At 42.9% G+C, this 25,327-nt stretch overlaps 1 protein-coding gene across 2 annotated transcripts in view; it reads left to right on the forward strand.

Annotated features, from left to right (window-relative positions):
* Positions 1 to 25,327, forward strand: part of LOC137323710 (integrin alpha-6-like) — a 90,391-nt gene that overhangs the window by 48,235 nt on the left and 16,829 nt on the right. For both annotated transcript variants that reach the window (XM_067987533.1, XM_067987532.1), the window contains exons 3-12: positions 1,089 to 1,168; positions 2,396 to 2,651; positions 4,106 to 4,225; positions 11,238 to 11,448; positions 14,541 to 14,734; positions 16,887 to 16,975; positions 18,735 to 18,862; positions 20,750 to 20,845; positions 23,987 to 24,048; positions 24,136 to 24,302. In XM_067987533.1, the coding sequence (XP_067843634.1) occupies positions 1,089 to 1,168; positions 2,396 to 2,651; positions 4,106 to 4,225; positions 11,238 to 11,448; positions 14,541 to 14,734; positions 16,887 to 16,975; positions 18,735 to 18,862; positions 20,750 to 20,845; positions 23,987 to 24,048; positions 24,136 to 24,302 (1,403 nt within the window). The remainder of the gene's footprint in view (positions 1 to 1,088; positions 1,169 to 2,395; positions 2,652 to 4,105; positions 4,226 to 11,237; positions 11,449 to 14,540; positions 14,735 to 16,886; positions 16,976 to 18,734; positions 18,863 to 20,749; positions 20,846 to 23,986; positions 24,049 to 24,135; positions 24,303 to 25,327) is intronic.

A 25,327-nucleotide genomic window follows, 5' to 3' on the forward strand; every position in this document is an offset into this window, starting at 1 on the left:
AATGCAGTGGGTAGCTGTGCTGATTTACTGCTAAGTTGCTGCACACCCTGAAATTCAGCCAGAGCTCCCATTAGAAACAGGCAGGAGACTCTTGCTTGTGTGATAATCAAGAGTCAGATGACACCATTTTCAACTTGGCTCATCTGAATACTGCCAGTTCCCACTCCTGCGCAACAACCACAAGTCGGGAGGTGGGCATTTCGAGCAAAAATTAAAGGGACGCTCAGATGCATTTGAGAAGTCTGGAATGCAGCTTTAGCATTCTGGACCTTCATTGCCAGAATAAAATGGTGGCATTAACTTGGGGTTGCCAGCTCTGGTTGGATGTATTCCTGGAGGTTTCATCACATGACCTCCTGCCTCCAACCACCCTGCCCAATTAAACAGCCTTTTTTCCCATTGCCAATATTTTTATAACTAATAAGCAAAAGTGTTCAAAGAAAGTGGAAAAAAAAAACACAATTTATTTTTAATGCTCCTATGATTTTATATCCCTGGTTGCTCGCAGCAGTGTCCAGGAGACTAACATTTAATTCCTGGAGACTCCAGGACAATTCTGGAGGATTGGCAACCTTGCACTCGCTGTAAGTGGCACTGGTTGGAACCTTTATATCTTTTTCTGGGAGCATCTTGAGGCGGTTCCCAGCCTGTGCAGGCTTGTATGCCATTTCATTTGTATTGCAGCCACAACAGTGTTATCTGTCTCTGCTTCCCCAGCAGTTGATGCTAAGTATGGATCTATTTACCTTTTCTTACTATTGTGCTGTGTAAATTGCTCTTCTCACCTCGCCCTTCCCATTCTGTTAAAAACATATGCATTAAATGAAGATTAGCCAACCATTGTTTTGTGGTTTGTCAAAAGGGTTAGGAATTTAATGGTTGGAATCATTAGGGGCCATTGTGTAATCCCAATGGGGAGTGGCACTCACAGGGCCTGCACTTCCCTGATCTGCGCTTCCTGCAAGCACCATTGGGAGAGCTGGATTGTGGAGTCATATTGGGCTGTTTCATGTCGCATTTAAAAAATGGATAATGGAAAATATTTAATGTATTTTTTTCTGAACATTTTATTTTCACCCTTTTTATAGTTGACCTGGCATGGGAAAGTAAAGAAAATCAATGGATGGGTGTATCTGTGGAAAGTCAGGGGCCAGGAGGAAAGGTTATGGTAAGTTTTGAACTCTTTCTATATTGTACTCCCTTTTTTTAGTTATATACATATATAATATCTGTGATCTTTACTGGCTGTCTTTGTCTTTATCATTGGTACCAGTGGTTGATTCATAGATGTTTCACAGCCTTTGGTACGGTAGCGTAGTGGTAATGTTACTGGGCTAGTAATCCAGAGGCCTGGACTAAAATCCAGAGTCACGAGTTCAAATCCCGCCACGGTGGCTGGTGAATTTAAATTCAATTAATTAAATTTTAAAAAATCTGGAATTAAAATACTAGTATCAGTAATGATAGCCATGAAACTACCGGATTGTCGTAAAAACCCATCTGGTTCACTAATGTCCTTTAGGGAAGGAAACCTGCCGTCCTTACCCGGTCTGGCCTATATGTGACTCCAGACCCACAGCACGTTTCAGTCTTTGCGGAGGCCTACCGATTTGCAGGGTGCTTCTGCCCGTCTAAATACCCTAGGTTATGAGAATCGATAACGGCATTTCTAGAATTTCTAATTAGAATTAGAATGTGCATCTCTTTGTCTTTTGTTCCGAGTGCAGAATGCTTTGCTGCAGAGACATAAATTGAGTATGATGTTTTGGAAATGACTATCAATTAGACATAAATGTATTTGAAATCCTGAAATCATACATCCTATAATCAAAACAAGTTTCTATCATTACTAATATTGTTAATGAATTATCCTTCTTACTAATTTAACATAAAATTAAAAGTTAATCTTGTTGAAAACGTGGCTGAAAGTGATAATCAATATTTACTAATTTCTTCTGTTGGATTATAAAGCAGGAAGGTCCTAGGTTCATTTGCTGATTTGTGCTGACTTGGCTGTTAACCTGCTATAGAATAACTTCAGCACCCCTTGGGCTAGGTATAGGAGAAATTAAATCAGGGTTCCATTGTTGATATTATCCAGCAACCCCTACTGGAAATTACATGTGTGAATGTCAGATGAGGACAGGGTTAAGCTCAGCACTGATGCTTTCTATAAAATTATTGTTTTGTTTTTCAATGATGTGCCTGTGAAGGATTTCTGTTCTGATGTTGCCATGTATCTACATTAATGCATGAAAAAGTAATCTTTAAATAGCTTAGCTTGGTAGAACAGGATGCTATTTAACGGTCGGCTAAATAGATAAACCAATAGAAAATTGCTATGATTATTGGCTAACCCTTAGCATTAAAAGCCTAAAATATTTTGTAATTTCAGGTTTGTGCGCATCGATATGAGCAAAGGCGACATGTGAATAAACCGGAGGAGTCGCGCGACGTGACGGGACAGTGCTATATTTTGAGCCAGGACCTAGTTTTCCGGGAAGATGAAACCGATACAAATGTGAAACTTTGTGCTGGGCGACCTCAGGGTCATGAAAAATTTGGTATCTGTCAGCAAGGTGTAGCTAGCGCTTTCACCAAAGGCGATAATTATTCTGTGTATGGGGCGCCAGGTGCCTACAACTGGAAAGGTAACTTGAAATTTAAAAAAACATTGTAATAATATTGAGTTTTCTTGTGGTATGTAATGATATTATCCATAAAATATGCATAACCAACGCAGAAGAGTAATGATTCACTTCATTTTAAAATGATGATGTATGTGGAGAATTAGTTGTTAGCAGCCGTAGACGGTATTGCGAGAATCATTTAAAGATCGCATTTGGATTCCATGGGTCGTTTGCCCCACTGAGTGAACCCAGCTTGTCTTGCTGGTAAGGTCTAGGTGTTTGACATCCGAAAGGTGAACTTAAAGGAAAATTCTGGGCTCAACGTACATTCTGAGCCCCTAATTTCTGTCGGATAATGTTTTTACATTAATAATAAAACCAGAATCTTATTCAAGTCTTTCACTTCTCAGTCAGTTCGGTAAGACCAACTGAGAGTTGAGAGACCCTCATTTACAGGCAGTTTGTCCGACTGTATATTTCTTTGGAAAACAAAGATGGTAAGATTCTCAACTGTGCTACGTGGGCAGAGACTCCAAAGAGATATCATTTTAATTTTATGTGCATTAGTATAAACCATTGACATGTAGAGATAAATTATTAAACTGAGTGTAAATGTGTAAAGGATCTTCAAATGAAGGTTGTGATATATTTGGTGTGTGGTGGCGAGCTTTCATTAAATGTGGGGTCGGGAGCAACACTCCTGCTCCTTTGTGCTCCACATTCAGGTAAATAAATGTGAAAAGCGTAGCTTGTAGGTCGCAAGGCCTGGTTTTACTGAGTGCAGCTGACGCTGCTGCAATCTTGAAGTGAGGGCCCAAAACGGGCGTTAGGCCCCTTATTTGCATATGCATATGCAAAGGACCTAAAACCTGCTTCAGGCATAGGCCCTGGAAGCCTTTTTTTTTTCCTATCTCAATATGGCGGGCGGTGCACTTCCAGCCAGAAATGTGCGCGTGCATCCTGCCCGCCAGGTTGGGGGCTTAATAGGCCTGTTACTGTCTGATAAATTTACAGCCGGTATCTTTAGACCACCGTACTTTTTGGTAAGAGTTGCTGAGTACTAACGTACAGAAGTAAAACTCCCAATGGCATTGTCATAGCAAATGAAAAATATTGACCCTGTCCATTTATCAATGAATACTAGCATCTAGAAGTAAAAATTCCAGTGACATTGTAGTTACAATCATGAAACAGTTGGAATATGCAGTGTCAAACAAAATTGTTTTTTTCCATCTTTTGAAATTTGAAAAGCTATCTGAGGTACAAAAATAATTTACAGATATTTCAAAACTCATTTAATCATCTGACCAATATAATTAGATAGAACTAGAACTCCCATTCGTTCTCATTTTATGCTATGCATATCTTGGGACAAACCCACTGTGAGCTATGCTGCTCCCAGTCCCTGCCAGTGCTGCTCTGTAACTTGTTGCCAGAGGTGCTCATGCTGACACTTGAACCTTTTGTTCCCTCAGGAATTGTGCACGTAGAGTCCAGAGATATTGAGTTTAACTTTGATGATGGACCCTATGAAGTTGGTGATGAAAACATCAAGGATGAAAAATTGGTACCTGTTCCTGCTAACAGCTATTTAGGTAGGCATAATGGGAGCAAATGAAGATGTAAGCAAAAACTAAAGGATGTCATGTTGCTAATCCAGATTATGGTTAAATGAAACACAAGTTACCATTGTTTTTGAGTACTGCATTTCTTCAGTAGCCACATTTCAATTCTGATGATCTTTTAGAACCAGAACTATGATTGAAATTGATCGAAATGCTTAGTGATTATCGACACAATGGATAGATTTTAAAATTCACTTAAGCTTGGTTAAGAACTGGTACTAATCTATTAGAAGCATGTGCTAGAACCATTTAATTTTCCTGGTCAGCTCTTTTCCATAATTATTTTCAGCTTGAAGTGTAGCTTAAGCTTGTTTTAGGGAGCTAGCCTAAAGGGGGACCAGGAAATTGAGGTCTAGGTGTAACATAAAGAAAAGCCACTTAAAGAAAAGTAGTTGCATAGGGGGAGAAAAATTCTTACAGCCTTTAAAAAGATTTAAAATGCAATTTAATCTGCTGGCAACCTTTGGCAAGCTGAAGGGGGAGAGGGGGACGTGATAGCCAAAAATAAATCCAATATTGGAGACGCCATCTGTAGTCAGGGAGCAAGTGGCTCAGAATCCAATCTTTCATGACTGGCAAGGTGTGCATTATATTGCTTGAGAGGGGCGCAAGAAGGGCTGACCTTTTATAGCACTCTGTGTACCCATAATACAGCAATACATCATGTCAGCAATAAGGCTCTGCTCACTAAAACAGGAAAGGTTAAGAGGAGATCTAATAGATGTACTCAAAGTTATGAGGGGTTTTGATAAGGCGAATAAAGGGGAAAACTATTTCCACTGATCGAGTCAGTATCTAGAGGGAATAATTTAAGTTTGATACCAAAGAGAAAGATCTTGTTGGGATATGGAGTGCCCCACCAGAAATGGTGGCGGAAGCAGAATCCATAATGACTTTTAAAAGAGAAGGGGATAAATATTTGAAGAAGAAAAAATTAAATGGGTATGGAGAAAGGGCAGGGAGTGGGACAAATTGATAGCACTTTCAGAGATCCAGCACAGGGGCAATGGGTTGAATGGCCTCCTGTGCTGTAAGATTCTGTGTATCTGTGATTTACATTACAATTCCTCCAAATCCCTTGGTAACCGTGTACGGTGTGCTTCTCATGTTTTTCTTACATTCTAACCTAATGTTAAGTCTAAGTGCTCCCTGAGTGGGAGAGGCAAATGTGCTGGCAGGCTGCAATTATTAAGTGTAGGCCTGAGGTGATTGAGGTGGACATATACGTCTGGGTATGCATGTATCTCTGGGTACAGGATCATGAGATGGCCCTTCTACAGCTAGAGCCATGCCTGGCAATTAGTGGCTGTTACAAACTTCCCTCTATCCGGCATTTTCTCAGAACTTTGAGGGGTAGGATTGGGTTGGGCAGATGTGTGGTCACTCTAGGAAAAAAAGCTGCCTCTTCTCCTGCCATGCCCCTAGGTGCTGGGCATTTCTGCCTGATGACCAGTGATACAGATGAGAGCAGATTATAGGATTTCACTGAGGAGTGTGGAGCCCACCAACATGGATCTCTCCAGCTAATCTCCCCAGCCAAATCCACTAGTGACAGACTCTTGTAAGTTGGAACTCAAAGGCCCCAATATTAGTGGGGAGGCGGGATGGCAGCGGGGGGGGGGGGGGGTTGATTGGGCGTGTGGGTAACCCGCCCAATAAAAAATGTCCGTTTCCCACGTGATCGCGGGTCAATTAGAGCCACTTAATGTGGCTTCCGGGTTTGCCGTCCGAAAGCTGCGCAGCGGGCGGACTGTGCACCCGCAGCTGGAGGAGCTCTATTTAAAGGGGCAGTCCTCCAATGATTGCTCCTGGAGCAAACACCCACCCAGCACAATGGAGCAGCACATAGCGAGTTACCACACGCGTGAGCACGAGCAGACACTGGTGGCAGGGGCAGCTGTGGAGAGTTCGCATCAGTTGGAGCACCCCTCTCCAGGCTGTGTTCAGCTGGACACAGATACTGAATCCTTTAAAAGGATCGAGGGGCAGCAGCAAATTTGCGAGATGCTGGAACAGGTGCCATGGGAACTCTCTACAGTAGTGCAGAGGATGGAGTAGTCCAACTCCTGCATGAGTGGAATGGTGGCACAGGTCGGTAGGGAATCTCTGAGATACTTTCACAGGGATGTGAAGGCATCCCCGAGATACTGTCATGGGTAAGTGCGGGAATGTCTGCAATGGAGGGAAGGCTAGCCTCCATTCAAGTACGGCTCACAAATGAGTCCATTCAGGCCCTGACAACGACCGTTCGGACTCACAGTGAACAACATTCTGCCGCCTTAAACAGGCAGGCAGATACACTAGCATTGGCCTTACAAGGCTTCACATATGTCCTCCAAACTTTTGACCAGCAGAGTGCTAGGAGTGGTGTGGGCCTAGCCCAGGGGAAGGATGATGGTGAAAGGGGACATGGAAGTGGGAACGCCACTCAAAGCACTCCCACGTCTCACCCATTGCCCCCCTCTCAACCAGTACCCGCAATGCTGCCTCTGCTCCAGGTGGCCAAGTCTGTCCCAGCACAGGTGCAGGTGGAGCAGTCTTTGGAGGTGGCCCTCACGGGCACTAAAACCCAGAGGGCGTAGGCCCAAATCACCTGATCAGTCAGGACATGAATAAGAGCAACCTGCCACTACCTCTGCTGCAGCCACAGGGGATGCACCACGTAGAAGTAGTAGGAAGAGAAAGGCGAAGGTTTTGTAAGCGCAAAGGGGATGCACAAGGATGTTTGACTGTTGGTCTTGTTTTTTTATTTATATTTGCTTTCTGTTAAACTCACATCAAATATTATTATTGTCACCACTACTGCCACGTCTTGGCTATTCTTGACTGGCTTCCGTAATAAGGCCCTTTCTTGAGGTTCACCATCAAAGCCGACACCTGATGCCACCCATTGGGTCACTCTACAGTGAGTGTATGTGTAGTTGCAGGACTGTTTTGTGCAGGGAGGGGTGCAGGGAGGGGTGCGGGGGGTGCTGGTGTGGGCGCTGCTGTATCCAAGTGGTGTGAGGACTGGATTGTTCGCACTGTCTGATGTTAGGAGAACTGTTCACATATCAGTGATTCCCTGGCTTCACGAGCAGCCAGGTGAGCCACTGCTCTGCCCATGGGTTCCTCCTCCTCCTCCTCCTCCTCAATGTGGGTGGCAGATGTAGATGCAGCCTCCTCAAGCGGCACCCCTCTCTGTTGTGGTAATGCGTCCCACTCTGTCTGATGCATATTGAAGCGTTCCCCTAGAACGATCAAGGCACCTGAAGCGCATCTTAAGCAGCCCGATAGCATGCTCAATTGTACACCTGGTAGCGATGTGGCTGTCGTTACATCGACGCTGTTGCTCAGCGATGGGGTTCCTCAGAGGTGTCGTGAGCCACGTGTGCAGGGGGAATCCCTTGGCCCCGAGGAACCAGCCCTTAAGTGTGTTCGGTGCGTGGAAGAGGGGCAGGATGTTGGACTCCTGGAGGATGAACGAATCATGGCAGCTGCCAGGGAATCTGGCGCACACGTGAAGGAATCTTTTGCGGTGGTCACAAACGAGCTGAGTGTTGGTGGAGTGATAGCTCTTCCTGGTTCGTGTGGAGATGCTCATTGCTATATGGGTGCAATTGATTACACCCTGCACCCATGGGAAGCCAACCACAACGTGGAATCCCACTGCCCTCTCCTCTGGCTGAGATCGTCCATGGGGAAGTTGACGTAGTGCAAGGCCCTGCGAAACAAGCCATCAGTGGCCTGCCTTATGCACTTGTGTGCGGACAACTGAGAGACCCCGGCGATGTCCCCGATGGCATCTGGAATGATCCGGAGGCGAAGAGATTGAGAGCAATGGTGACTTTGACAGTGACAGAGAAGGAGACGCTGCTCGGCCCAGCCGGGAGCAGCTCGGCATGAAGGTGGCTGCAGATGTCTGCGACAACCTGGCGACTGACTCTGAGCCTCCGTATGCACTGCTCCTCGGAGAGGTCTAGGAAGCCGAGCCTCTGTCTGTAGACCCTGTGGCGAAGGTAGTGCCTCCTACAACGTCGCTCTCTGTGTTGTTAACCTCTGTGCTGTTGTGCAGGTGCCTGTGGCACAGCACCGTGTTGTGGAGCTCCACGTGGCAGAGGTGGACGCCGTGCCTGGCGAGGCTGGTTATGTTGCGGTGAATGCAGCCATGGCGCGCCACCCCCCACCCATCCTGACGGTGTGAGTTTGAGGGGGTCCGCAAAATAGTTAAATATGTTTGCACAGCAGAGTTTTGGGTGAAAAGTAAGAATTTTGAGTGAAAACACAAAGGTCTTGCAGCCAAAACTTTGTCTGAAGTGACAGAGTGCCCTGCTGCAATAAATGACGTTTTCTTCCCACCTGTCAAATACTCATTTGCATCTCCCACTGGCTGCTGGCTGAAACACATCTGTTGCAACAGGGAATGTTTCCCACAGCATGGGAAACACGCTGAGGATGCTTCAAAATCACACCCCTGCCAAAATGTCGAGACAATTAAGTACTTCAACTAGTTGACAAACTAAGCAGTGTCATCCCACCGGCTTCAATTGCCGGTGGGACTTCTGCATTCGGGAGGCGCACGTGCACCCGGACACGTCACTGGGGAACCGAAAAGTCGGCGGGTTGGAGCCGGGCTCTGAACCCGCTTGGGATTTCAGCGATTTTTGGAGCCCCCCCCCCCGCCCCCAATGCACTTGTTCCTTCACCTGAAAATCGAGCCCAAGGTCTCAATAGCTGCAGTCACAGTGTTTGTGACTGTATTAATCCCTGGGCTACTTCCATCCAGTAAATTGCAGTTCAGTTATCAGAGGAGCCTTCTCCTTCACTCCACCTATTGTACCAGGACTGCCAAGGCCCCATCACTGAAAGAGGGAGTTCTTTGCCTGTAACAAATCTTGCAGCACACAACCTTTTGCCTGACAAAATAATCCCTGCCCCTTTAAGGACAAAGAGCAAGCCCCAACCAATTGTACTGCTCACCAGGCACCTACACTGGCTTTCCAAGTGAGAAAAGCCCATTAAAATTAAAAGATAGGCAAGGTCAGTCCTCCCAGCATCTGTCAAACCCTCAACCAGAAATGTGCATCAGGTGCATTATAGGCAAAGATCTCGTGTATCTGATCTGTTGATATATTTCCTATTGTTGCACATCGATTACACCATCTATGGAATGTAACCGACAGGAAAATCTACACTAATGAATTTCCACTGTCGTAATTTGCCAGGGAACAGAATTAATTAGTAATAACTTTATGTCAAGGCAAGAATGCCAACCAGTGTTGTGCTGAAGGGCCATCCTTAGCAATGCTCCACAATGATGCACTGGACACAAAGGGATATGGGTTTGTGTCTGCGATTTCCCCCATGGAGTTCCTGGATTTGATTGTGGCCAATTGTAAAGTGGAGGTTGGGCATTTCCACACAAGAAGAAAAAATTAAAACTATGAGACCAGTAATTCCATGAAATAGTTCAATTTTAATCAGGTTCTGCCATTTGTAAAGAAGCTGAGGTAACTGCGTTACTTCCTTCCTGAGTGTCCATCAAGTAGTTTACTTGGGGCCATCCTTGGGTGAGGTGTTTTTAGTATCATTCTGAAAAGATAAGTGAAGAAAAATCTGCTTGAAAGGTGGCTGAGTCAGAAGTGAGAGACTGGTGGATTTCATGTTTTTTGTGGCTGTGATGTCCTTTATTTTGATTAAACCATGCTGCGTTATAAATACTGGACGATTAACATGGGATTTGGTTACTGTGAGCAACTCTCAACATAAACAGAGTATTTAAATAAAATAACTGTTCTGTGAACAAGGCTTTAGTCTTGTGTACCTGGACTTTGAAATTCCTGGGGGCATGGAACCCTGTCTACCCTGGCCTGAAGAGGAAGACCCCGTCCCAAATCCTGGGGGTGGGGTCATTTGCGTAACGGGGGCGAGCACTTCACCAGTACCCATCCAGATATGCATGCCAGAAGATGGAAGGGTTCTGCCTGAGGTGCCCCCCATGACTGTCTGAAGCCTTTGTCCTTGCAGACTAAGATAATCAATCCGCTCTGGAATCGATCACCTCAGTCCAGTAAAGAGTTGGGCCTTTCTAAAGGCATGAATTCCACTGACGCTTACCAAAGACATGATAATGGGCAGAATATTCCAGGGGACATTTGGGAATTGCCCCAATCACGCCCCCTTGACACTGGGAGCAAATGGAAAATACACCATAGGACCCTCCCCTCCCCGTCCAACTAGAATTGTAAGGAGCACGACAAATGGGGCGGAACTAGATTCTGATACGAATTTCTGTCCCCGAGGCAGAAATTTTGTTTCCCATCCTCTCTGGCCTCAGGAATTTTGGAACCCTTACATTTAACTGCTATGCTTTTGATTATTATTGTAAAATTTACGTCAAATATTTTATTTTGTGGCAAATTATCTTCCCCTACTCTTTGAAAGCATGGTTCCTTGCTGGGATACAGTCCAGTGGATACAAGTCACCTCCAGTCCTTGCCCAATTGGCCATTATTCACATGTTGGCAGGACTTTAACCACAGCACATTATAGCCAAGCCCAATCCTGTCCTCACCTGACGCCCACCCATCTAGTCCAGCAGGAGCCCTGGCCGTTTATCCTTCCCCTCCTCCCAAATCCAGGAGTGCTGATGCCAATTGTAGCACTCTTAGTGTCTACCCAACTCACAGCAGGAATCAAACCTGGAATCTTCCTGGTCTGTATGGCTTGGCTACTCAAAGGATAGACCTGCCAAGCCACCAGTGGAGTCATGTTAAAGTTAAATGTCTGATCTATGCTGGCATAGCATCAATATATATTTTGTACTTAAATTTGAGGTTACCAACATACCTCCAACAATAAAAGCAAAGCTCTGAAACTCCTTTGTAAAGAATCAATAGATAGAGATATAATGCAGATCCTTCCCAGTCTTTCTGTAATTTATCAAGCTGCCCGTGAATGTTTTGATGAGTGTGTGTATTCTGATCCTGTTGTTCTGTGTTAGGCTTCTCTCTGGACTCAGGCAAGGGGATCACATCCCAAAACACATTGACCTTTGTATCGGGTGCACCAAGAGCCAACCATGCTGGAGCTGTTGTTTTTTTAAAGATGAAGAAAAGTACGAGAAACCTAATAACTGAATACATCCTGAATGGAGAAGGACTGGCTTCGTCTTTTGGATATGACATTGCTGTGGTTGATCTTAACCAAGACAGGTGAGGCATGTACTAGCTTGGGAAGCAAACAGTACAAACAACACCTCACCATTCTGCAGTCTGAATATTTCCAATCTTTTAAAGGTTACTTCTGCACTTAATTGAATTTCCCAGCTTGTTAACCTCCCCTTCCCCTCCCCCCCCCAACTCCACGGCAGTCCTTGCCCTTTAACCCTTAATATTAGCTTTCTGATGGATCGAACACAATTTTAGACTCCTACATAAACAGACAATCTGGCCTGGATTTCCTTCCAGGGAAGCTTTGCCACCAGAGGTGGGTTGGTGTGGGACATCTGCCTAGGGATGAACCATGCCATGAATCTAGCCCATTTTCCTGGGTCAGGTCTAATTAAAGAGTAGGACAGACTCCTGACAGGATCTCAGCCACAGAGAGATAGCCACTATCAGGCAGTTAAATTCAGTGGTACTACAGCAATGAAAGGAACAAAGGAGGAACTAGCATTAAAGGGGCAGGGGCGCCCGAAGAGTTTTTTAAAAATACGTAAGAAGGCTTGGAATAAACCTCCTCCTTTTGCAGAAGAGAGGGAGAGGTGACCACTACCAGCATCCCCCCACCCCCCCCCCCCCTCCCACCCCCCGAGCCATCAGCAGCCTTCTCACCGCTGCCCCAGCAAATACTGACGTTTCTTCTGGCCTTACCAGGGGTCGGTGGTACTGCACCAGGATGGCAGAGAAATCATCTGGTTTCCCTCGCCTTGTATGCCCGCCATTCATTTAAATTTGGTGGGGTAGTCAGGATTGGGTGGCTAAGATTCCTGCATGGGAGCGGAGCAGGAAAATTTCAATCACCGTTTTCGGGTGGGAATCTCGCCCTCGTTTTCCACTCTTTCACCGCTATAATACGATTTCTGATGGTATAGCGGAAGGAAATCCAGCCCTCCATGTTAATTTTCTATTGCTCCCAACAAGTCCATTTAATTAGTGAACTAAATTTTCAACATAAACATTTAGTCCTATAAACTACAAAATTACATTTTAAAGAAGTTAAGAATCCTAGGTGAGAGAGAGAGAGAGAGACTAGTGCAAGACCGGTATATACTCACATTGGGGTGAGAGAGGGCAGCTAGGTTTAGGAGCGTGAGAGAATTGAAAGGACATTAAGTGCTGTCTGTGCTCAGCAAAGTGGTTCCAAACTGGCCTACCAGCAACAGTGAACTTTGCATTTCAGAAACAGCTAAACAGGGAAATGGTTACTGTGCATGCCACATTCATAAGGGTTTTGCTGTAAAAATTACTGCTTTGGTGTGGGCACTATAGCCCTATTGGGGGGTAGGAGGGACAGTTTAACTTTGGGGACTGAGGAACGTCTACACATGGGCCCAGTGTGGGAGAGTGAGGGAGGGTTTTGAATTGCGAAGCAGAGTCGTGCCTTTCTCTTTCATGAGGCTGCATTTTAAGTTAGCTTCAAAATTCATGTTGCATTGAAGAAAATAAGTGTGAAGAATAATAATGAATAAAAATGTGCAAATTGCAATTAGTTCATTGTAAACAATCAATAAATACAATTCACATGCTTACCGTTGTCTTCAATTTGAGACACCATGCTAAAGGCTAACTGGTCCCAGCACTGCCGCCCAGTGGCTTTGATATGGAATTGCGAGTTGACACACATGCTGATTCGAAACGGGAAAATACCTTCCAGTGCTGGGTTTGGAGCTAACGTTACCACAATAGGCCTTTTATCATTATAAATACTAATCACAGCATCACCTGCAGACACATCAACTACTGCAGCTAAATGTTGATACTTTGGAATGGATTTTGCCATAGACAGAAAGAAAGAACTAGCATTTATACAGTGCCTTTCACAACCTCAGGATGTCCCAAAGTGCTTTACAGCCAAAGAAATGCTTTTTGAAGTGTAGTCACTGTTTTAATGCAGGTAACAAGACTGGTCCTAACAAGAGTTTCTGATGCATTTTGAGATGGAATTTTGCGACCCAATCATAATTTTTAATATATTACTAGTTGATCTCGTGGTATTGCACATAGGTAGTCAAGTTAGAGGGTGGAGGGTAATGGAATCAAGGTAGGGGAGTGGGGGAAGGGGAGGAGCCAAATAGGATGGGATGAGGAAGGAGGGAGGGGAAAGAGAAGAAAGCGGGGGAAGGGAGAGGAAGGGGAATTCAGCAGGGGTAGGCGGATTGAGACATGGAACAGCCAGCTTTCACAAATGGATGAGGGGTTAAACTACAGTTAGAATTGAGAAGTTAGTGCTTTTTTCTCTAGAGCTGAGAGGGTTAAGGGGAGACATGATTGAGGCCTTTCAGATTATAAAGGGTTATGATAAGATAACTAGTGATAGATTGTTTCCACTGGCTGGCAAGATGGTAATAAAAGGGGCACAAATTTAAGATTAATTGGAGGTTAGAAAACTTTTTTACACAGAAGGTGATTAGAATGTTGAATTCTGTGCTGCAAACTGTTGTTGATGCAGAGTCTATGGGGTAAGCTTACCTTTTCACCGCTCAGGCAGTAATCTGTTGGAGTGGATCATCTGCCTGTTGTAGAATCAGCCAGATCACCGTCCCAAGATGAAAAGTTATCCCATCATTTCTTTTCAAAGGGAGTTGGATAATCACTTGAAAAAGAAGAATATTAAAAGACACAGAACAAGCTGGAGATTGGCGTTAGATTATGCGGCTCATACAGAGAGAAACACTGGCACAGATCTAACGGGCCAAATAGTCTGTTTCTGTGCTGTAACATTCTATGAGCTGTATCTCTGTCACAAGTTGAGCCGTACCATTAATTGACTTAAATATAACTCGGGAGTGCAAATTTAAAATCAGGTATTTCTAATCTGGATGTCAGGATAAATTCTAAATATATATTTATGGAGGGATCATGCAGTTGCCTCGAATGTGTTTTATTTATGGCATATTCCATGATAGCAACCAACCACAACAAAGGTAGAGGCTGGAGTGTGTATCAGGAGATCTGTGCAGTTGAAAGTTATATTCAGTGGTATAAATGTGTGCATTACTATTGAGGTGGATGATGTGGTAGGAAAATTGTCAAAAAATGTCTACATTTTGTTCCTGCACTTTAAATGAGAATTTGTTTTTCAGCTGGTTGGATCTTGTGGTTGGAGCCCCACAGTTCTTTGATAGAGAAGCAGAAATCGGTGGTGCTGCATATGTTTATATTAATCAAAGAGGAAACTGGGATAAAGCAAAGCTCATTCGTTTAAATGGCACCAAGGACTCCATGTTTGGACTGTCTGTTGAGAATATAGGTGACGTTAACCAGGATGGGTATCCAGGTAAGATTGTAACTGTTGTACCATCTGAAGAAATTCTGTAGTTTGTATTTAAATAAGTTAATTAGAATTCTTGTGTTTTCTATGGATGTAGACAAATGTAGGTAGCCTGAAAGCACATATAAAACATAAGATATTGTGTATGGTATACACTTTGTGTCCACAAATATTACTTCCTATAACATTTTTTATGTCAACATTTATAATATATATTTCCTATGTAAACATTTATAATGGGATTCTTTATGTAAGCATTTATGTAAACATCTTATAATGAGAAAATTGTATTTAAACACCTTGCCATCACATTGTATTGATGAACCAATCTAATCACTCAAAATAATTTTTGAAAAAAAGCCATATTTTCCTCAGTAACCAAAATTCTGATGTCTAAAATATGGTTTTAAATAAAATTAAAGATTACATATTTCATAATATTAAATGTATCAATTGAATTGCTTTTTGTGCCTTAGAATACCTTTTTTACTTGAAGGCTTCAGCCTCTTCCAAAAGCCTGGGCTTTGACTTGATATTTTTGCCCAGAGAGCAGATCCTGTAGTCTGAGCATATGTGGTATGGACAGTTTTCCAGGTTGCATCGGTAGTATTTAAGCCAAATGATAGAATATTTCTCTTTCATTCTCGAATAAAATCTATTTACTTGTTTTTTCAAAATTATTTGAAGAAAAGCTAGAGGACAAATTTCAAAAAGCATTATTCAGTTAAACATTAAACTGAATATTTTTAAATAGAGAGAAGGTTGTATGTGTTTGTTGTGGGAGAGTCAGAGGAAAAAAATGACACTTAACAAAGCTAAAAGTGTGTAATCAGTAATGTTCAACTTCTAAATACTCTCTTTATACTTTATAAACTTCAAAAAGCATATTAGGCTGAGAGAGACAGATGAGTAGATTTTGGTCTTTATTACTTGGACAATAATCTGGCCAAGTGGATCACATGCCCTTTAGAGAACCTGCCTAATTTTCATTCCTTTAATTTCAGTGGAATGAAAATCAGGTTGGTTCTGTAAAGGGCATGCGATCCACCCTACCAGATTACTCCCCAGGTGGTAAAGAACAAAATCTACCCCAGCACTGGGGGATAATGCTACCACAGCATGAGATTGCCCCTTGTGCAGCTAAATCTCACAATGTTACCCAGTACTGCTAAATGGCAGGGGGCTGAAAATTTACGGGGCTAACTTCCTGCCATAAGTGCCCATTAGGAACCTCTGCCACTGACCCACCAGACTATGCAGGGTCTCCAGAGGAGGTTCTCCAATTCAAATAGTCCCAGCTGGCACCTGCGGCACCCAGGGGTGCATCCTGGAAGCTTGCCAGAAAAAACGGAATGGAAATATGGCTCTGGCAAGCAGCCTGCAGGGCCTGCCAGCACTGTCGGCCCACAAGGAGCCAAGGAGAGCTGCAGATGACCTGCTTTATCAAGGGACCAAAAAAATCTAAATATCGTTCAAAATCTTCAGAGGTCCAGACCAAGTCCCATGCCTGGACCCTCAGGTAGGCTTTGCTTCCACTGGCTGACTTCTTCTCACCTGATATAATGGCCTGCTGGCGGATGCCAAGGAAACTTCCAGCCTGCTAGATCCAATTCCTGGTCATATCCCCTCTGATACAGGTAAGCTTGTTTGGGGTAGACAGAGGTTCCGTCCCACATGAGTCCCCCTAGAAACTGACAGCTGAGCCTTGGACCCAGTGTTTTGGTCCCGGCCTAATTCTTGGGCCTTCTGCTGCATTCCGCCCCCGCCCCCGCCCCCCCCCCCCCAACTTAACAGCTGGAGTGCACCAGATGGCACATGGAAATTTGGGGCCCAGATAACTAATTTCTTCATGTTGCGTATTCGCAACTGTAACTCATCAGTTTTAAATAGATACGGTAAGGACTATTTATTTACTGTTTTCATGAAATAACGGACAGTCACAGCATTCAAAGCACCAGTAAAAATGGAACATGACTTACTCATTTACACTGTAAATCAGTGGCCTGATGTTATCCCCTATGTAGCACAAACACCCTTATACTTATAGAACAGTGCATCCTTCAATTCACTGTGGCTGCACCATGCAAGATCTGCTAGTAGCTATTATAGATCTGTGTTTGTGAAGTAGTTGTTAATGGTTCTGTGTACTCTCCTTCAGATATTGCTGTTGGAGCACCTTATGACAAAAATGGCAAAGTTTTCATATACCATGGATCTAGTTCTGGAATAAATACAAAACCTGCTCAGGTAAGAACTATTGCCAAAGCTGCACGTTTCCAAAAGGAAAATCAATTAAGCTAGCTAGTTTGAAAACTAGTTTACTCAATTGTACAACAGAATTGTGACAAATATTTACTTTCGGTCTGTTGAATTTTTTTACTTGGGTGTTAACCCTTTCACATGCTATTTCTAGCAATACAAAGTATCAGGTCACACAAAGCATTTTTCAACAGCGAAGCCATCAACTAAGACCAGACAGTTTGGTTGCAAGAACTCTAACATGCGAGTTTTTACAACCAACACAACGGGTTGTCTTAAGGTATTAACTTTGCATGTAATGCTCTGGTCAGTTCAATCATAAGCATCTTTGCCATGGTCAAAGATTGGCTAGCCCTTTGATATGGGTGAATAGCTGGTTAATCTAATGTAATTATGAGAGATGTAACTGTTGGCCACACTTAGTTTCAGTATACCTATAGAGGTGATCCCATGTCGTCTTGATGCAGAACAAAGGCTCAGGTACCAGCCTGGGATAGTGGATTTGATTGACAGCAGTACTTGAGAGCTTAAAGAAGGGGACAGGCTCATTTATTGACTTTAGCCCTTTTTAACAGATAGCTTTGTGGTCAGAGGTCTCCTATTACAGAATTATATTTAGTGTCACGAGTCAGTTTACAGAGAATTTCAGTCTTGCAGTCAGCAGCCTAAGGGCTGCCTGCGTTTTAAAGTTTCGGGCCAACCAGCAGGAATAGATTTCAAATGGTAGGCTGTTTTACATGGTAAGTCAGTGAGGGTAATTTTGACTTTATGTGATAGTGTAAAACAGGTGACAGCAAATTGGCAGCCCATTTTACACCTATCCCAATTTTTATTTGCATTGTCTTCAATATCGCACAAAGTCAAAATTACCCCCAGTGTTTGGAGGGAAAGTGAGCGGCGCCTTTATTTTATGTATCAAGGAGAGTAGAGAAATTTACGTTCGACTGTGTTGAATTTTTTACTGTTCATCTGTCTTATGTAAATAAAATTTTTTTGGTTCAAAGCCCAAGTCTCAGTCTGTTAAGAATGTATATTGTCCACTTTCAAAGAGAGGAGAATCATGTGGCTGCATGTGATACATTCCAGTAGCCAGTGTGCATAGTAAGGAATCTGCTATGATTCCTGGGTCTCGCTATTGTTTACCTAGATATTGGGCAGCAAAAGCTATGCTCCAGATGGTAGGAGATACAAGGTTTGTTTATAGGAGTGACTAATGGTGCTGAGCTAAAAAAAAAACCTAGTGTAACAGCCCAGAAATGTGACATATATACGAGGTATTACAGCTGAATTATATTATCATAACACAGATTGAAAAGTTTGTTCTTCTGTCAAAAATCATATCTGTATCTCTTTAGTTTGCTGGTAATTTCAATTTTGAGCTTAAAACGTATTTAGAAATGACACATGAGGAACATTAGTTGTTTGGTTATTTTCTGAATTTATGCATAGACTTGATGACTTTTGCAGCAAAAAAACTGCAAAATGTTTGAATGAGGACCCTTTGTGTAGTGAAAGGTTTACATGCTGCATTTGCTAACTCATTTGGATTGCGATGATACTATTATATCTAAGTGCTATTCAGCTTTGGATGTCCTGCTCAAGGCATTTTCTGTGACTTGCCAGCCGTAGCTGTTCTAGATATATAGTTTATTCCTTTAGTTGACAATCTAAATGTAAAATGTAATCAATCCAAATAAATCTTAATCACTTTTCTTGCTCTTTCCTTTCTTCCGTTCCTTCCTTCCAGGTTCTCGATGGAGAAAAATTTAATGTTACACTCTTTGGCTACTCTCTTGCGGGCAACCTGGATCTAGATGAAAACAACTATCCTGACTTGGCTGTTGGATCACTTAGTGATGCTGTCTTTATGTACAGGTGAGATATTTTGCAGCAGTGCCACTCAGTAGCATTGTTAGAGTATAACATCTGGATCACACAGCACTTGCAATTCTGAAAAATATTGGTTTTGAAAATCCATGGGCTTCTGGCATACCGGGGGCAGAAGTTGGCACTAGCTGGCCAACAGGAGTGGAGATTTGGGCAAGACCCAGAAATGCCAAATCTTTGCCCAGAAGATCCACTGCTGGCAGTTCCAGATGGGTCTGGAGCATGTAGAACTTTTGCCTACCCCAAAACAGCTCATAACATCAAAATTCTACATACTGGCAGAGTTCCGACAGGTACAAGGGGCAATTGATGGAATGAATGCGGCAATCAAAGCCTTGTATGATAACACTATCAATTTTATGAACATGACATGATTCCTTCATTATACAACAATCCACCGTACCAGCCTTCATGACTCAGTCATGCATCAGCAGAAACAGTGATCAGTGGTATCCTATGCTGTCTGCTGCTGTCCAGGAACACTTGTGCCCCTTTAAATGGCTGCGATGTTTTAAATGCTGTACCTCTGAATTTTCCTCTCCCAATGCAGTAAACCTATCAGGAGCAGCATTACTGCTCCAAACCTGCCCCGCATACATAATAAAGGCACCAGTAGGAAATTGCACCAGGTTAGCAGTGGAATCACATGGGTGGGCGTTAGTCCCGCTCCACTGCTAACCTGCCAGTGGGAGGATAATCCAACCTTAAGGATCAGCCTCATAGCTCTTGTCTGCACTGCCTCCAGCACATGAATGTCTCCCTTGTGTCTCAGTGACCAGAAATGGACACACAGTACTTGAGGTGCAGTCTGACCAGAGTATTATAAAGTCTAATCATGACCTCCCCTGACTTTCATATCCTTCTGTTTTGGCTATGTAGTTCAATGTTCTATTGGCTTTGTTGATTGCTGCTCTGCGTTGGTTGGAGATCTTGAGCATTGGGTCCACTAAGACTCCTTGTCTCTTTTGGTTTATCCTTAGCTAATTCAGCAGCATTCATGGAGTCCATATTTCACTTATTTTTCCTTATTTGTGCAGTACTTTTATGAATTTCATCTGCCATTGTTCTGCTCACTTAAATGTTTTATCCTGCTCATTCTGTAACTTCTTGACTGCCTCTTCCATTTCCACTGCTCCTCCTAATTTGGTATCATCTGCAAATTTGACTACTTTGCATTGGATTTCTGAACCCAGGTCATTTATGTAAATTAGTAGTGGTTCTAACACTGATCCTTGGGGCACCCCACTCTACTTCCCCCTTACTCTGACATAACTTCTCTAATGAATACTTGTTTTCTATTCTTCAATTAATTTCTTGGCCATTCCCAAGATTTACCCTTCATTCCCACTGCTTTTATTTTAATTAATAGCCTTTCATGTAGAATTTTACCAAAGTTGAGATACATCATAAGGGCTTTCCACAAACCACTTGGAATATCACTTCTTCAAAGCAGTCACGGAGGCTGGTCAGGCAGGATGTTCCTCTTTTGAATCCATATTGACCGCTGTTTATTATAGTATAGATAATCCTCAAATTTACTCCTGATAATCAATTCCATTATTTTGCACAGAACTGAAGTAAGACTAATGGGTCTGTAGTTGTCTTGTGTCTGTTTTGTCACACCATTTTTGAATATGGGCACCATGTTAGCCTGTTTCCAATCTATTAGTAATTCCCCAGTGTCTGTTGACTCAATCATAATGATCATCAGTGCCTCATAAATCTCTGCCCTAGTCTCTCAGCACTCTGGGATAAATGCCATCTATCCCTGGTGATTTATTTTTCAGCCCTTTTAGCTTGTCTAGGATTTCCGTCTCATTTATATAAAAGTTGTTGATTTTACTTAGGTATTTTATTCTTTCTTTTTCTACTTAGGGCACGGCCTGTTATAGAAATCAAAAAGAGAGTCACTATTTCACCCAAGAATATTGATATTAATAATAAAAATTGCCCTAATCGCCAAAGATTTTGGTAAGTAATCAAAAACAACAAAAAGCATCTACCTACCTACATGTATTAATAGATCTCCTGTTGTGTTGCTCACAGTTGTATAATACACTGTCTTATAAGGACAAGAATTTTATACCATGTAATGCACAATGTATTATTTTGCTAAAATGGTGCTGTGTCCCTTTACGGCCAAGTTGTGGTGCTGGTGTGGTACAGAATGGAGCTGAGGAGCAGCAGCTGGCGACAGGTGCGGACACTGGTCGGTAGGGAGGGAGGGTTCTGTCCAAAGCTGCAGACTGGCGGGTTACAAATGACTTTCAGACTGCAGGTGGTGTCTGGCAGGTGCAGGACGTATGAAATCTCTGTATAACATCAAAAGCAGTCCTGGACGCTTTTTCTGCCTTTACCGCCATATCGGTAAGTCCACTTTTGGTGCGGATGTGCGCACACACGCCACCCGTCTTATTGGATGCTTTGGCTCCCATTTTACACCTGTAAAGCGGACGTGGTGTCAACCAATTTCTAGGCTAGACTGTTCCCAGTGATAGCTAAAGTAGCTTGATACCAGGCAACTTTAGCTATATACTTGGAAGTGCGATCTTGAATCATAGAATGGTTACAGCATGGAAGGAGACCATTCGGCCCATCGAGTCCGTGCTGGCTCTATGCAAGAGCAATCCAGCTAGTCCCACTCCCCCACCCTATCCCCGTAGCCCTCCAATTTTTTTCCTTTCAAGTACTTATCCAGTTCCCTTTTGAAGGCCATGATGCACTGCCTCCACCACCCCCTCGGGCAGTGCATTCCAGATCCTAACTACTCACTGTGAACCTTTGGTTCTTTTGACAATCACCTTAAATCTACATCCTCTGGCTCTTGACCCTTCCACCAATGGGAACAGTTTCTATCTATCTACTCTGTCTGGACCCTTCATGATTTTGAAAACCTCTATCAAATCTCCTTGCAACCGTCTCTGTTCCAAGGAGAACAATCCCAACTTCTCCAATCTATCCACGTTAAAAAAAAGTCCCTGATCCCTGGAATCATTCTAGTAAATCTTTTCTGCACCCTCCCTAAGGACTTCACATCTTTCCTAAAGTACGGTGCCCAGAACTGGACACAATACTCCAGTTGTGGCCGAACCAGTGTTTTATAAAGGTTCATCATGACTTCCATACTTTTATACTCAATGCCTCTATTTATAAAGCCCAGGATCCCGTATGCTTTTTTAACTGCTTTCTCAACCTGCCCGGCCACCTTCAACGATTTGTGCACATATACCCCCAGATCTCTCTGTTCCTGTACCCCATTTAGAGTCGTACCCTCTAGTTTATATTGCCTCTCCTCGTTCTTCCTACCGAAATGTGTCACTTCGCATTTTTCTGTGTTAAATTTCATCTGCCACGTGTCCGCCCATGCCACCAGCCTGTCTATATCCTCTTGAAGTCTATTATTATCCTCCTCGCTATTTACTGCCCTTCCAAGTTTTGTGTCATCTGCAAATTTTGAAATTGTGCCCTATACACCAAGTCCAAGTCATTAATATGTATCAAGAAAAGCAGTGGACCCAGCACTGACCCCGGGGAACACCACTGTACACCTCCCTCCAGTCCGAAAAACAACCGTTCACCACTGCTCTGTGTTTCCTGTCACCTAGCCAATTCTGTATCCATGTTGCTACTGCCCCCTTTATTCCATGGGCTGCGATCTTGATGATAAACTTACCATGCAGACAAAAGACGATCAAAAGGGTAGCTTCCACAATTAAATACACCTGCCAATTGCAAATAGGTTTCAAAGGCATGCAAGCTGCCTGACAAGATATCAACCATGCAACCATAATCCTTCAGGTATAGCTAGACTGTGAGAGCCTTGCTTGCAAGGCCCCTTGATGGGATAATTGTAACTGTCATGGACAGAAATGTATGACCTGGTGACCAATATTAACTGTTCCTAACATTTGAGTGAACCTTGCGTTAAGGGATCTATTAGAGGTAATTCACCTGTTTCTGAAGTTTCACAGGCATGTGAGACAGATAACATTTACTTCTTATACATAAAGGCAGGATGCTTCCCTGTAATCAAACTGGCTAACTACCAGAATCTTCTAAGGAAATATTCAAAATATATTTGAAAGAAGACAGATCTTCAATCCATCACAACATGCTCAATCTTAAGTTTTTTTTAAAAGTTTTTTTCAGCTTAGAAATATTTGATGTTTGGTAACCAAAGAGAGATTAGCCCTTACCTTTTACAATCTCCTTCTCTAAACCCAAGTACATGAATGAGTTTCTGTTGTAGGTCCTTCATAACTTGATTTATGGATTTCACCTGTCAAATCAAGGAAGACCCACAGCAGAAACTCACATGCTCCCAAAGCTCACATGCTCTGGTACCGGAAAGAGTGTGAACACTAAACGAGGGGAAAAAATGAAAGTCAGGTTGGAAACTATCCAACAGGGAGTAATAATAGGGAGACTTGCTGGCTGGCAACAGTTGTTGTAGAGTTGGAGATGGATTGAGCAGAAAGGCCGGATTGGGATCCAGTTTGGTAGGCCAGAGATTGGAACAAACATAGAAGCTGAGCAGATGAGCACCTCATGATGCAGTCATGCTTCAAGTCGAGATTCAGGCAGGGCAGAGCAGAGAGATTGTATGACTTGGGGACTGATCAGCTGGGAGAAAAAAAAATAACTTGGGAAAGACTGCTAAAAATAATTAAAATATTAGAGAACTTAAAATGGCTACTTTATATGCTCTTGTGAGGATGTGAATGTTCCCAGATGTTGTGTGGTTAGCATGGAGTAATCAGGAAAGCTGGATGTCCAAGGCTAACAGCAATATTACTATGTTACAGACACACTAACACAAAGCTTTTATGGATAGATTCATATTTGACAGAGGTAGAAATGGAATATTTGTTGTTCTACTAGTAACAGGCACAAACCTACAGAATATTGTTCATTTTAATAGTCCACAAGAGGCACTTCTTTCATCCCATCTACTCCCCATTCGCCAAATGTGAAGTTAGATCTTTACTGTGACTCTAGAATCTATGCATTTTTCTAATTTGTTATCTTTAACTCCCTATTCCAGTAGTAACTGACTGATGCATTATTCTGAAGTTTCTGGTTTGTTTCCTATAAATATTTTTTTCTTTCCAGTGTGACTGTCAAGGCATGCTTCACGTACACAGCTCATCCCAGTAATTTCAATCCCAGTATAAGTAGGTGAAAGAAAAACATTCCTACACTTTTTTGTGTGTTTTTGTTTTTAGATATTAAGTTATTAATATGATTGATTTCCTATTTAGCTGTAGGCTACCTGCTTGAAGCTGACACTGAAAGAAAAAAAATGGGTCTGCAATCAAGAGTCTCATTTATTAATCAAAGCCATGATCAGGATTACCAGATCTCTGGCAATATCATATTAGACATGCAAAACAAAGAGAAGTGTATCACCGAAATACTGCAGCTTCACGTGAGAACTTTTTAACATTAGACATTTAGTCAGTCTTTTTATATTGATGACTGGGGCTACACCTGTATTAAAATAGACTTAAAATCTACCTTATTTATTCAAATATGTTAAACCATCCTAGAAATGAACGGCAGCACATTCAGATTAAGTTTTTCAGCCAGTACATTTGTTAGATCTTCAGTTAATAAATGAAGAACTACAAATACTGGGTGCTGTGTGATGCACTGAGCAAATACACTGCCTTTTCATTTCTGTGACCTAGCTTTAAGCTGTAACGGATCTATTTGAATTGAGTTTTGGCAGTGTTAACTCAGTCCTGAATAAATCTGCGTCTGTTGATCCAAACTACTCAAATCTGCAGTCTGACTTCAAAGATGGCTGATATAGGAAATTGAAAAATCGACACTGATGCTCTTCTGAGGTTGAGTGATGGTATTGGGAAAGCAGAGGGAGCATTACTCTATATCTGGCCTATGCTATACTTGAGCTGTGTGTATTTGATGCTGGAGGGCCTTGATTTACCACGGCTCTGCTGGCAACTTGGACCCTTGCTGGTGGTGGGCATGGGTCATACAATTGGGGCTTGTGACCCTGCCCACTTGATTCACAGTGAACCTAATATTCCCACACATTTTTGAGAGAAACAGAGGCTGTGCTACAGGCATGCAGGAACTTCATTTAAATGGAATTTTTAGGGAAATGAGGTTCCAAACTGAATTTCCCATCTTTGAACGAGACTCCATCCCTCCACGCAGCTCACCAAATTAATCTCACTCACCTGTATAAAACTCGCCCATAACCAGGAAACAGGGCCAGCCTGCTTTGCAGTTCCTTTTAAAGATAGTTTCTGTGTTTTTAAAATTTGTACATGGGATTTGGGTAACATTTATTGCCCATCCCTGGTCACCCCAAGAACATGGTGTTGAGTCTTCTCCTTGAACTGCTACAGTCCTCGTGGTGATGGTGCTGCCACAATGGTATTAGATAGGGGATTCCAGGCTATTAACCCAGTGATGATGAAGGAA

The sequence above is a fragment of the Heptranchias perlo genome, chromosome 7, assembly GCF_035084215.1.
Source record: "Heptranchias perlo isolate sHepPer1 chromosome 7, sHepPer1.hap1, whole genome shotgun sequence".
Taxonomy (NCBI): domain Eukaryota; kingdom Metazoa; phylum Chordata; class Chondrichthyes; order Hexanchiformes; family Hexanchidae; genus Heptranchias; species Heptranchias perlo.